This window comes from Scatophagus argus, chromosome 10 (assembly GCF_020382885.2).
Source record: "Scatophagus argus isolate fScaArg1 chromosome 10, fScaArg1.pri, whole genome shotgun sequence".
Taxonomy (NCBI): domain Eukaryota; kingdom Metazoa; phylum Chordata; class Actinopteri; family Scatophagidae; genus Scatophagus; species Scatophagus argus.
The window spans coordinates 13,108,526-13,122,299 of NC_058502.1; the positions used below are offsets into that span (position 1 = coordinate 13,108,526).

At 41.4% G+C, this 13,774-nt stretch overlaps 1 protein-coding gene across 19 annotated transcripts in view; it reads right to left on the reverse strand.

Annotated features, from left to right (window-relative positions):
* Window positions 1-13,774, reverse strand: part of dst (dystonin) — a 96,866-nt gene that overhangs the window by 33,664 nt on the left and 49,428 nt on the right. For 16 of the 19 annotated variants that reach the window (XM_046401702.1, XM_046401704.1, XM_046401703.1 and 13 more), the window contains 20 exons: window positions 13,626-13,734; window positions 8,821-13,050; window positions 8,587-8,733; window positions 8,266-8,481; window positions 8,044-8,187; window positions 7,721-7,957; window positions 6,867-7,019; window positions 6,523-6,756; window positions 6,104-6,388; window positions 4,932-5,480; window positions 4,528-4,704; window positions 3,653-3,776; window positions 2,987-3,195; window positions 2,528-2,845; window positions 2,248-2,414; window positions 1,968-2,124; window positions 1,399-1,525; window positions 1,180-1,230; window positions 289-524; window positions 4-133 (listed from right to left, as the gene is read on the reverse strand). In XM_046401702.1, coding sequence (XP_046257658.1) covers window positions 4-133; window positions 289-524; window positions 1,180-1,230; window positions 1,399-1,525; window positions 1,968-2,124; window positions 2,248-2,414; window positions 2,528-2,845; window positions 2,987-3,195; window positions 3,653-3,776; window positions 4,528-4,704; window positions 4,932-5,480; window positions 6,104-6,388; window positions 6,523-6,756; window positions 6,867-7,019; window positions 7,721-7,957; window positions 8,044-8,187; window positions 8,266-8,481; window positions 8,587-8,733; window positions 8,821-13,050; window positions 13,626-13,734 — 8,000 coding nt within the window. The remainder of the gene's footprint in view (window positions 1-3; window positions 134-288; window positions 525-1,179; window positions 1,231-1,398; window positions 1,526-1,967; window positions 2,125-2,247; window positions 2,415-2,527; window positions 2,846-2,986; window positions 3,196-3,652; window positions 3,777-4,527; window positions 4,705-4,931; window positions 5,481-6,103; window positions 6,389-6,522; window positions 6,757-6,866; window positions 7,020-7,720; window positions 7,958-8,043; window positions 8,188-8,265; window positions 8,482-8,586; window positions 8,734-8,820; window positions 13,051-13,625; window positions 13,735-13,774) is intronic. The other 3 variants (XM_046401687.1, XM_046401689.1, XM_046401700.1) reach the window with 3 other exon arrangements.

Sequence of the window (13,774 nt, forward strand, 5' to 3'; positions counted from 1 at the left end):
TACCTATTTCTGTCAGCATCTGCTTCCATTTTGCTGCCTCAGGGGAGTTTGGATGAGTCTTAATCAAGTTGAGGAGCTTCTCTCTGAGCTTCTGGAGCTGCTCCTGTTTTTGCTTCATGTCATCCTCAAAAGCCTGAGAGAAGTAAAACAATTATAATCAGCAAATCCTGTGATCTCCAGCTTGAGTGTCCTGTGACTATCATTCACAACACAACAAAATCAGTGATAGCGTGCAGTTTCAGAATTTAATTCGATCTAAAACACTCTGAGACGATAACACTTCACTACCTTCTGCTGTTCAAGCTGTGTTTTCACTGAATCTTTTTCCGTGGCTGCATTGTTCCAGGAAGCTGCAGCCTTTTTCATGTCCTTCAGCCATGCCATCATCTCATCGGTCTCCTTTTTGGCCTCTTTGACCTCTTGCACCAAACTACTCAGCTGTGCTGCTCGACTCTTCAGCGTTTCCCCGAGACTTGTGTATCCCTCGTTGACGAACGACATGCTATGCTGAATTACCATCAGCTCTGAAGACATCAAATAATTCAGAGTGTCATTATGAGGTTAGGAAATCAGCTGTTAAAATAACACGACTCTGGTACAGTAAGTTCAGAGTATGAGTGAGAAAAGTATCATCAGCTGGAAATGGAATTCAAGCATTCATGGAAATCATCAACGTGGCTACAAGCTTTACAATAACACATTACAGTCAAGGATGAGTTCAACAGATACCGAGCATAATGCAAGGACTACTCGTATAAAAAGATCACTTCTTCAAGTGGCACATATGAGTGATAACAGTTGATTGACTAAAGAGTTGTAATGCCCTGTGTTAGTAATTTCCTCTGTGATGAGACAGTGTTGACGGCTGAAACAATATCACAGCCAAATTTTGTGAAACAAGCCTCACAGAACAAGGTAGATGATGTGCAGTATATATAAAAAATGTGAAAAATTATGAACTAACTCACTCCTTATGGGACATTAAAAAAGCAATAAGCTCCATCTGTTTTAGAGTCTTTGTTGTTGTAACTTTATTACTCATGATCTGAACATACTGGCAAAAGAGAGTTGCAAAAGTTGCTATTTGTATCACAGCAGTGTTTTGAAAACCAGCCATAATGCCCACAGAGCACATCACAAACAATCTATTCCGACAGCAGTATGAACAAACTTGATTACCTTTGTTGGTTAGGTAGGAATGATTCCCTGGACCACCACCATTAGTAAGAGCTGATGCAAAGACATGAGACAAAGCTTGCATAAAGGTCAGGCACACTGTCTAGGATTGTTGGCAAAAGATCCTTCCACAATCTCTGATGGTTAGTGATTATACAGTACTTAGAAGTGCACCCAAACACCATGCTACCCATTTCACTGACTGAGTGTGCTGATGTTTACCTGGCTTGTTAGGAGTTTTTGTCTTGGCAGGGGATGTGAGGAAGGTGATGAGACTGCACAGAGCCGATCCTTTACTGTTCAGGTCTTGGACAGAAGGGCCTTTGGATGTCCATTCATCCAATAAACCCTGATGATAGATTAAGCAGACAGATAAATAAAACATGGTGAGAATAACACATGCAAGCAAAAGGTGACATATGTAAAGTTATGAGAGAAAAATTAAGAAAAACAAAAATGGATGAGCCGCCTCTCATATACTAGATTCAAGCTCTATTTCTGTAATCTTTTCTGTAACATCTTTGTAAATAAAATGGACTCACAGTAGAGTTTCACTCCCACACCTATCCCATCTAAACACATATCCATCTGTCGTTAGTTGGCAGAAAAAGCCGGCTGGGATAGCGGGGAGTTTAGGGAGGATACGACTATAATCTATTAAAACACACTTACAAATATCTATTGCAAAACACACAGAACCCACTGCTGTGCCAGATGCAAAGTATAACATCAAATGTTTCTGTTCCAGCACTTTAAGTGCAGTTAGACTTTTTATTTATCTCATCACTCACAGTGACTGTCTGCAGGTCCTTCTCCAAACTTTTCTCACTGCTGCTTGGCTGGACCACAGGCACTTTCTCATTGGTCTGCTCCAGCCACTTGGTGAGAACGCTAGCTGCAGATCTGAACTCTCCCAGCTGGTCCTGACAGGATGATACTTCCTCTTCCCTGTAGTAGACAAGAACCAGTCACATCATGCATTCATCCATACATTTCAAAAATTATTCAAAGATTAGGAAATTGATGTATAACTAATTGTTAGACATTGTCCGTCCCCTGTACACAACTCACTTTTCTTTGACAGTGTCTTTGAAGGTGCTGAAAATATTTGAAAGATTGTCCATCTTGCTCTGGATATGGGTTTTGTTTCCATCAGGGCTCATTTCAGACAGCTCCTTGGACAGTGTCTCAAGAGTCTCCAAATCATTGGCATGTTCAGCCATCTCACCTTTAGTATCCTGCAGTGCAATCATAGTTGTCACTCATTCCGAGTAGTATAAAATATTTTTTATGATGAAAATGTTCCTGAAAGACATCCAATGTATCCATGTATGGTCTAAAGAACATTTACCTGCATTAGCTGAGAAAGTTCACTGAAAGTTTTCCCTGGCCCGTCCGTCTCGTGTAGATCTTGGGAACGCTTCACAACAAACTGCTGAACTTTATCTGCGACCTTCTCAAATTCTTCCACCTTTTCCTTCAGCTGCTCCAGATGGGAAACTTTTTGCTTATGCTTATCACAGGCATCAGAGAAACGCTGGGTGAGAGCATCCATCTTAGACTGCAGGAGAGCAGCAGCAGAAGGATCCGCCGTCTCCACAAACTTCTTTACCTTGGCTTTCATGGCCGAGATGCTGCTCTGGCGACTTGCTATGTCCTGCTCTAATGCCTTAAAAAATACAGGAGGGACAACAACAAATTCTTAATAGCTAAATAGAGTGAATATAAACAATAGCAACTGCTGACAGCATCAAATAATAGATATACTACATAGTTGTCAGACTGTTGAACTGATGACAAGAATACATACTGCTTCTTTGCTGAGAATATCTCCAATGGATGCAGAGTCCAGAGGAATTTGTCCTTTTTCTTTTACACTGGCCTCCACACCTTCCATCCATCCCATCATCTCATCCAAACCGTCCTGGACACTCATGGAGCGAGTTAGGGTGATCTGCAGCTTCTCATTTCGATCACTTACAGACTTGGACAGGTTGTCATAGCGCTCAACTATGTCATCTACAACAGATGGAAACAAATCAGGTTGTGTTTAAAACAGAACTATTTCTCACTGTTTGGGACACATTGTGAGATAAACATTTCAAACAAAAGCAGAGTCTTATTAAGCATGTATGAGTTTGCTGAGGCTGTAATAATAACGTCGTAAAAGCATTTTAAGAATAAGCCAAGAAACCAATTACTGGAGACAAGGAATACAAATGAGACACTCCAAAAGCCATATTTCACACTGATAACTTGTGCTAATTTTAGAGAAGGAATGGTGGACACTTCAGGGTATGTTGACATTTTACCTTGCGTCTAATGGACAGTGTGCTTGCTTAAAAACCCAAGTCACACATTACAAGGCTAACATTTTGCAGAGGTATAAGATTTATTAACTTTAAGCTGTACAATACTTTAAATTCTCAGATATTATGTAGATGGTGCAGAAACAGCAACACTTTTTTTGTCTCACCTACTGCCTCCTGGATCTCATCTGTGTTGCTCAGCAGATCTCCATCAGATGTTATCAGAGACTCAGCTGTTTTGCGTAGCGTGTCAATAGCAGTCTGATGTCCTGTCATCTGACCTTGTAGGGACTGTGGATCAGTAAAGAAGAAGTCAGAGAAAATACATCTGTATACAAATAAATACTTGTCCTCTGTCTACATTTATACTGTACTGTACAGATTATGAGGTGGACTGAAGTTTAAACAACAGTGTGATGATGTGCACGAATATTTGTATAAAATCCATGGAAATATAAAGTCATAAATATAGTTCAATTTGTGCCTCAACTCTGTCTCGAGTGCTACAAAGCAAGGTTTAGGATTCTTTGCAGCGATTTGTAACCAAAGCCAAATGTACAGCGTTCCTTGGTTGGCCCACAGGCGCCTCTTATCTGGGCATATCTATGCTGTAAGTCACTACCTCCCTACAGAGAAATGTTCATGCTAACTGCAGCCAAAACCTTTGACAGAGGCAGCCCAGTTTCTTATCCTTCTGTAGGAGTACGTAGGCTACAAATAACCAGCGTTAAACTATTCACATGTGGGTTTGAATTTGAACACAGAGCTAAAAATAACTATGTTGTACTTAAGTCAGTGGAAACACTGTATATGGTAACACAGGTCTATTGTGCCATGACCTTGTAATCCAGTCTCCAAGAAGTTACTTCTAAATAAAGCAATTCTTCATTTCTTTATTTGGGTTATTCATAACCTAGGATCCATTAAATTTCACATACACCAAGAAACAATATGAGCTTTTCAATACAAAAGTTGGAAGTTGGTCTTGACACCACGACTAGGTCTAAGCACTCCAGCTCTGGTTTGCATCAGTTTTTCTTGCCTTGGTCTCCTCCAGCTGTTTCTGTAGTGTTTGGGGGTCAGCTGCTATGGCCTCTGATTGCTGCTTTCTTGCCTCCTCCTCTGAGCTGTTGAGCCACGTCAAAAGACCAACGCTCGAGTCGTCATATTTCTTGTATTTGTCAACCACATCTTTGAGGTTGATGCCAAGCTGAGCGCACTGAAACAAAGAAAATCAAATTACATCGTGGATGTGATAAGATATAAGATAAGAAAGCAGATAATCACAGGCTCAATACATGAAAATCGAGTGTTAACCATCAGATTCCACCTAAAGGAGGAATCACAGTTTAGCTTTTTTTAATGAAGATAAATGCTTCCACCTAGTGACAAAAGTAAGACACTGCAAGCCCTTAAGAGTCATGTGGTCAACTGTAAAATATTTACCTGTGAATGTAATGTTTTGTATCTACTGGCTGCTGATTCCAACTGATCCTTGACAGCAGCACACGTTCCTGAAGTATCCACCTGCACTGGAGCATTCTTAGCTGCAGGATCATCCACTCCACAGGCTTTAGCCACATCCAGCACTTTTTGCCCTGAAATGGTGATGAAGCGAAGGTCCCCTTTGTGAGAAATCACATCTTCCGAGAAGCTTTTCTGTTGTTGTAGTTTGTCACTGAGGATGTTGAGGGAACCTGCAGGAGCTCCAAGCTTCTCTATCTGGCCTTCAGCCTGGTCTAACCAGGCCTCAAACTCTTCAGAATCATCCTGGAACTTTTTCAGCTCCTCTTGGACACACTGCACCTGCTTCATCCGCTGTTCAGCCTGCGTCAGCGAGGCCTCGTATCGTCCCTTCAGGTCCTGGATGTTCTTCTGCAGTTTCTCCTTCTCCTCTGGAGACAGCACGTTCGCTTGCTTGTCGAGTAGAGCCTGAGCTGACTGGGTGGCCATGATCAGATCCTGCTGCTGGGAGAGAATCTCCTGATGGTGGGCCTGTGGAATGATAAAGCCTTCAGGATATAATACCAATACATATAGCAGTAACTATTAGTATAATTTAAATTTTAAACAAAAAATCAACATCTCAAATCAACTTTTACTAGTTTTAAATGCTGGTCTGCAGATTCTGTTCCATTTTCCTGTTTCTTTAATCTCAAATTTTGAGATTTTTGACTCGATACAGTTTGACATATTACATAACTGTATCTACATTTCACTATGTAATCCATCTCTTCATCTCCATCTGTTCTAATGGCAAAGTCATCTTCTATTACAACAATTAAATACATATAACCCTTTATTTTCCAATAAAATTGATTTTTTTTCTCATTTTTCTCCAGCAGTGGAGCGTCTATAATTCCTGGCAATGCCAGTTTAATGGGTTAAATAATTGATTATAATATACAGTACTGTATTTATTTCCTAAATTTCTTTATGATAAATTATACATTTCTGCATTTTATTGCTACTTGTGTCTATCAGCTTTAGACTTAAGATTATCTGCCTCAAGAGAGTTTTTATTAACTTGTGCCCTGTTTGGAGGAAAGTCAGTGCCAGTAAAAAAAACAAAAACACTGTATGCCTGTATCTGTGGAACAAACTTCAACCAGCTATACCTTGACCCTCTCATACTGCTTATCGAGGTCCAGGGAGGCATCGTTCTTGCCGCTGGTCTCTCTGCCAAAATCTTTTTCAGTGGTCTGCAAAGCGTTTCCATTGGCATCATCATCCTCTCTTATCAGTCCCTTGGCTGAGGTTTCTTCTGGCAAGTTTCCATTCTCTTTGCTTATATGGTCAGTTTGATCCAGAATGTTCTCGTTTTCATTTCCTATGTTGGATATCCAGTCCAGGAGACCCTCGATTTTGTTCTTACTTTCTTCAAGTCGTTCAACAGCTGCTGCCTGAAAAGACAGATAAATTACATATTTATAATGTAATGAATGGTAAACAGAATCAGTATAATCCAATAACATCAAATTTAGCGATATGTTAGCTACACTGGAGTTTAGATTCTGCATAGATTCTGAACTCTGACCTTCTCACTCTCCTGTTTTATGGCTGTGGTAACAACCTTCTCCAAATCCTTCCTGGACTCCTCCGCCCGCTGGTTGATGAGCTTGGCTTTGCTTTTAGCCTCTTCCAACTTGCTCTCAAGCATGGCAATCTGATCTGGCATCAGCTTGCTCCGGTTTTCCTCCAGAAATTTTTTAGTACTGGTGATGACCTCATTCAAGGCACTGGCGTTGGTCAGGACATCTTTTTGCAGAGCCTTGAGTTCAGACAGACATGAAGCAGAAGGAAGAGCAGAGTCATGGAATAAAACTAATTTTAACTGATGAAAACATACCATGCTAAAAGAAAAGACAATTCATTTCAAACCTGATGCTCCTGCTGGTACTGCTGCAGGTCTGTGACACTCTCAGCATTTTCAGCCTGTTGCTGATGACCAATCAGGTGGTTTTCCGTCAGGGTGAGATTATCACACACTTCCTCCAACTTGTCTGCAAACTCCTTGTGTTTTGCCAGTACAGACTGTCCAACAAGTATAAAAACACCAAATAAACATTACATTTGACAACAAAGGGCCATTAAAGGTCATTAATGATATTCACATATACACTCAATACAACAGGACAAACATTACAACAAGAAAGGAGAAACTATTCAAGCACACAGAGGTAACATGCAAAATCTGCTTTAGTAGACATTTCCTTTTATCATAATAGTGCAAAAATCTAGTATGCTGTAAACATGCTTTGTCGCCATTCGCCACTTCAGTTGTAAGCACAAGAGGACTTCATATCCTGTGTGTTAATGGGTTTGTTGTGGGCAAAAGTGTTCCAACAGAGAAGTTGCATTTTGTTCACTGTTAAATGTTGACTGGCATCTTGAAGGCCTGAAGAACACAACCAGCACAATGGTTAGTCAGCAGATGTGGTTCAGCACTTGAACATGCAATCTTATTATTTTTCCTAAACATTAAACATTCACAGTAGAACTTCCTAAGTGTGACTCCTGAAAACAAAAGTCGCTTCAGAATACACTGAAATATTTAAAACACTGGAATACAGATGAGTGCTCAGTACTACTTAAGTCTAACTTTCAATTTTAAATTAGTGAAAAATGAAGACACTTCAATATTTGAACTAAATAAATTGGGTGTGAAATTGAGTTGGGTTATCCAGCCTAAGTGTGATATTTCATTATAGTTTGTCATATATCCACAAGCGGACCTTCTCCTGGTTTTCGCTCTCCCTGGTGTCCAGTAGGACATCCAAGGTGCTCCTATGGGTAACCAGCCTCTCTGTCTGGTCCCTGAACGCTCGCTGTGTGCTGCTGAGGGACTTGAGGAGGGAGCTGCTCTGAGCTGGACTCAGGAACTGAGCGTGCTCAGAAATAAAGCACTGGATATCAAATGTGACATCCTCTAACTTGAGCCTGGCTTCTTTTAGCAGGTTGCTCTCCGTGTCCTGAAACAAAAGATGAAAGTACTTAGGAGTGCATTTCTGTAGTTACTGCAGATACTGAATGTTTTTAATTGGATTTTTAAAGATACCTTGTTCTGCTGAATCAAATGTTTCAGCGTGTCCACATCACACGTGTTAAAATCCATATCAGTCATCTCCGAATTGTTTTGAATGAGGCCCACTAGTTCATCAAGATCACTGAGATGTTTCTGATACACTGATTCCAAATGTACCTACAATCACATTTAAAGTTGTCAATAGCTGATCCAAAGTTATACCATTGTATTTTAATTACAGCAATGAACACTGACCTTTCCTGTTTCCAATGCTTGAATCAAGAACTGATTCCTTTCTGCACACAATTGGGAAACAGCAGTAAAATTTGGCTCTAACTCCAAATATGTCGAAGCCAAATCTTGATGGATTTGTATGGGAATACCCTTATTTGCAGAATTTAAGAGTTCTTTGGCTTTTTCCATATCTGCTGTCAGAACACCAGCCAGGCTAGAAAGTTGGGACTCCAGAGACTGAATGAAAGAGCACGACTGGTCAGGAACTAACACATAAATGCATATGGTTCATGGCAATTTATACCACAGAAGACAAATGATCTTTTATTGTAAATTTCTAACCTGACATTCCTCTACTTGGATCTGCAATTCCTCCATGTTGTTTCCTACGGGTGTCTGGATTAAAAGGCCTTTTCTAACATCATCTAAAACATCTGCATGGTCCTGCAGTCTCCCAACACACTCCAAATAATCCTGGATTGAGAAAAGCTGTGGGGAGAGAAACACAAATCTAAAATGGAGCAGATGTTACTTATGTCAAAAACTGGCTTAACCTTGAAACAATATAAAATGTACCTTATTTTTGACCTGCTCGATGTTACAGGCATCTGAGCTGGCAGAGGACCGCGGAGACGGTTGGTGATTCTGTGCAGCAGAGTGACACAAGTCATCTTCTGCTGAACCTTCGTCTTCTCCCTCTGAGCTCTCCTCCTTGATGCTCTCCAGTGTGTGCTGCCGCTCCTCCTGAGAGTCACCCCCCAGAGCAGCGTTTAGCGTCTCCATCACTTCCTGGAGCAATGAAAGGTCTTGGCTTGAGGAAACAGTCTTAAGAACCTGCAGCAGTTGCAGCTGGGCATTTGGAGCATCAGACTGTTCTGTCTTTTCACTGACTTTGTCTTCCAGCAGTGTCAGCTCTAAGTTTCCTTCTTCTTTGGTGTTTAAACGGAGGGCATTTTGCCTTAGCAAATCCATGAGAAGGTCTGGGTGACTGTTCTCCATGATTCCATGAGGTGTATCTCTCTCATGAAAACTGCATTTTTCTATAGTCTGTGGAGGATTTGCTGTAGCAATAGTGCTGTCAATATCTTGAGTTTGTGCCTTGTGCAAATCACTGACATTAATCACCTCTGTAAATTCCCCCTGGCTGTCTATATGTGTCCTCACAGCATCAGAAAACACTGATGGGGAAGAAGAGGAGTCAGATGTAACGCAACTGTCTGACAGGAAACCAGTATCTACATAAGGATGCTCAGAAGCACACACATCTAATCGTTTTTCCTCTGGTGGTATATCAGATCTTAGCTTTACTCCCATTCCAGTTTCAGACTGCCCTGAGGTCATTTCTGATACTTCTGGGACTTTCCTAGCAATATCTGCATTTTGTTCATCACTTATATCTGGCGTCTGTGCATATCTTGATTCAGAGATCTTTTCTGTATCACTGGTGACTGTGAAAAAGCCATCATGCTGCATCTCTAAGGACAGACAGTCTGTGCTGCGCTGTGAGCCTGACAAATCTTCAGCTGGTATTGCTTCAAGAGAAACTCTGGTGGTAGTTTGAGTGTCATTCTCTAAATCTCCTAGATCAAAACACTTTAGACTGATACTAATTGTTGTAGGGACTTCATCTGAAGCAACAAGTAACTGCGAAGATCTCTCTCCCACAAGCATATTCTGACTGGGCTCAGGTTCAACACCAAAATCACTTTCTGAATGAAATGCTGCCTGCTGAGGTAATGTCACTCTGCTGCCTTCTTCTGTGATGTTGTTTTCATAGTCACTGTTACCCCTGGAAACTGAGATGAAGGCACTTTCGACTAAATCCCTGGGTGATGAGTAATCACTACTTGGCGCTGGCTCACTGTGAAAAGGTGACTGAACTGCACTTATGTCATTCCTCTCTCTACTTTCTTCAGACAACACATTACGATGTGATGAGGACATGTCTAACTGACTCTCATTATGTGTCCGATTTTCCAATTCTGCATCAAATCCAGCAATGAAAAACTCATCATCATAGAGTGAGCTGTCAGGTTTAGAGTAGCTGGGGGAAGTGGAATGCTGAGACTGGCTTTGTAGATCAGTTCTGTCAGTCAGAATAGATGGACGTGGCTGAGTAGTTGGAACAGCATCTTCTATCGCAGCACTGGATTCATCAGCTGCATCTGTCAACAGGCTATTGATTACACTGTGTGAGTCACCATCTTCAGCCAGTAAAGATGACTCGCCAGAGTGATGAACACACTCTGCAGTAACTTGATTCCACGAGGGGGGTGAGCCCATCAGAGACTTGTGACCACCGACCGGCAAAGGGGAATGGTGTAGATAATTACTCATCTCCATGTTTCCTGTTGTCTTCCAGTCTTCCTCTGCATCTCCATTCCCACTCTCCATCTCTTTGTTATCAGCCTCCTCATCAGCCTGATCAGGCACCATGACAGCAACCGTCCTCTCAATCAGCTGCGGCATGGTGTCAGCCTCATTAATATTAATTAAACCCAAATTACTGATGGAGTCAGTGCAGCTTTCTTCTGGGAAAAGGCTGGATGTGGGGTCTGAGTTCAGGATCCCGCCAACAAATTCATCTTTAACTAACCTAGACTGCAATGACTGACTGATACTAATGGAGCAATCAGACCTCAATAGGCTCTGTTGTTCCATTATAGCAATATTTGAGGGTATAGATCCATCAGACATCATCTGTTTTAAAACAGACATTACACCCTCCTCATCACCTACAACACTTCCTTTTTCATCAGACTGTAGGTCAAGCAGTTCCAGTATTGTCATCTCGTCCATTAGGTCTGTACTGAGAGCTGTCTCTAGGTCATGATGTCTCCCAGAAGTCACATCCAAAGTGTCCCTTTCCTCGAACTGAACATGAATAACACAGTCTTGCTCATTTTCAGCGTCCACCAAGTTCTCAGAGAATAAAAACTCAGTTTGGGTAACGTCTGTACCTTCTGACTCATTACGAAGTGACTCAGCATCGTGGTATGCCAGTGTTAGATGACAAGACTTTACTAAACCCTCTGAGTCAAACATCCTTGAAGGTGAACCAACATTTGTTCTGTTCATAGAATATACAGTGGGAGGGACTGATGCCCCTGAAACAGTTGGAATATCAACACCTTCACTGTAAGCGCCTTCCACATCAATTTGTAAACTATTTCTACAAATTCTCTCCTCAAATTCACTTGACTTTGTCCAGTTTATGTTCTTGGGACCCATGGTTTTCTCTGATAGACCAGGCTCTGGGGTATCCGAATGAATGTCATTATCCCCTAAAACTTCTGTGACAGGATCTTGGTTTAGGGCCTTGTCATTTGGATATGATTTATCATCAAAGGTAATTCTTCCCTTGATTGAAGAAACAAAACTATTCCCAACTACTGTGCATCTCACCAACTCCTCTGTTTCCTCATTTATATGCAGCGGGATCTCTAAATCTACCTGTTCTGAAAGCCCACCAACATTCAAGGTAAGAGAGGTTACCTTTTTCTCAGTGTTTTCAGCTGATATTGAATCATCAAGAAAGATTTTAACCATTTTACTCAGCTGTTTATCAAATATTAGGACCCTTTGTCTTGACTTGGGATCTATGTAACTGTTTATCATTAGGTAGGATATGAATAACTGCTTGGCCTCTGCCTGAGTAGGGATGTTAAAAACTTTCAAGCTATCTGCAGCTTGATAGCATCCATCAACGGTTAGTTTTTTGTACATAAGCCAAGATGAAAATTTTTCATTAAGGTGATCAACATTAGGAAATTCATCTGGAATTTCTATAGATTTCAAGTTATCTGCTGTGTAACTGTCAATCAGACCAGCTTGAATAGCAGAGGCGATGTCTATAACCTCTGAATTTTCTGGAATGTAAAAAGCTGCTATTTTCTCCCGATTACTGAACAGCATGCTGGTAAACTCGCTGGTGGCGGTTTGTTGATCGTACTCGAATGAGGTGGATACAGTTTGGATTCCTCCAGAGGAAGGCAACACGAGTCCCATAAACTGCTGATTTCCAAGCACAGTTAGTGTGCTGCTAGAGCTCATCAAATCACACTGAACAGCTGCATCTACCTTTAGCCCATAACTGTTTGGGAGGTTCTCCATGCCACTCTTAACATCCTCTGACACACCAGCAGTTATGTTTTGACCTTCAATGGGGGCACCTACATCTACCTGAGCACCTGACAGCATCAATATGGCCTCCTGATCACTTAAACTATCAGAAGAAGACCTTAGGGTGTGAATATTCCTCCCTGATGGTGATTTATTTCTGCTGAGGCACTTCAATATCAATCTATTGACTTCACAAGGTTCAACCTCCTCCACAGGTTTTAAGAGCGACACATCTTCCTGACAGATCTTTTGCTTCTGAAGTATCTTTACATAGACAGAAGCAGGTATTAAACCACACTGAAATGCCCTCTCCAGAGTCATTGTGTCCCCAGTGTAGGACACCTTCAGTCCATCACTGACTTGTTTGACCTCTATCATCTTGATGATTGGGTCTTCACATGTGGCCCCATCCCGAGTTGCTGCTATGTCAGAGAGTGACACGGAAGAGATATGTGAGCTCTGTATGCACTTGCTTGATTCATTCAGCTGTGGCAAGTGGTCCAATGAAGATTTATAAATGAGATCTTGTTTGAAAGGATCATCCCAGTCCAGACGGACATGCGGCTCAGACTGAACAGGGTTGGAGGTCACAGGTTGGGCTTCAGGGAGAGTGACACCAGTTATCTGATCAATCAGGCCACTCATGGATACAGTGGAGAGCCCTGCATCAGTGGATTTAAAAACCTAAAGAAAATGGAAATTTGAGAAATTACTGAATAGTTTTCAGTATCAAAATCTACTGTATGTCAAAATACACTTTAAGTATTCAAAAGCAAGACAAAAAAGTATACTCACCACCAGACAAATATGGGCATATTAAAAGATCATGTGCAGAGGTGCAAGACTGCATCAGGGTTGCAACGGGAAAGTGTTGGATAATACATTTAAAGCTATCATGCATCTGGGAATATCCAGCATCTTGTAAAGAGAGGGTAGTTAGTCACATCTCATACGGTGGGCAGGGTTATGTGCTGCTATCCTGTTCACTTTTTAAGTCAAGTCCATTACTGATGGTGACAAGTCAGACCAAAGCAGGGCACAACAAAGCATGTGTACAGCATACTGAGATTTTTTTTTTTGCCCTAATGATTCAGTGTAAGAGAAAAAAAGAGCGAAGCAAAAGACAATTGCTCACACTCTGCTAGGGAGAGGAGGAAAATGGTTAGTCATGCATCTGCACATCAGGTGGCACTGTTTTCTAACACATCATCTAACACAAATGCGAAACACTCAATAGAATAAACAGCCAAGTGTCCAACCTCTTCTGCAGAGGATGTCTGAGCTGAACAACGTTGAGAGAGTTCACTGTAGGCCTGATTGAGTGCCTTCAGTTGCTCCTGGGCCTTTTCTCTTTCCTCTTCTGTCATTCTGTGAGACAAAACACAAAAAATGAGATTGAGACTTTACA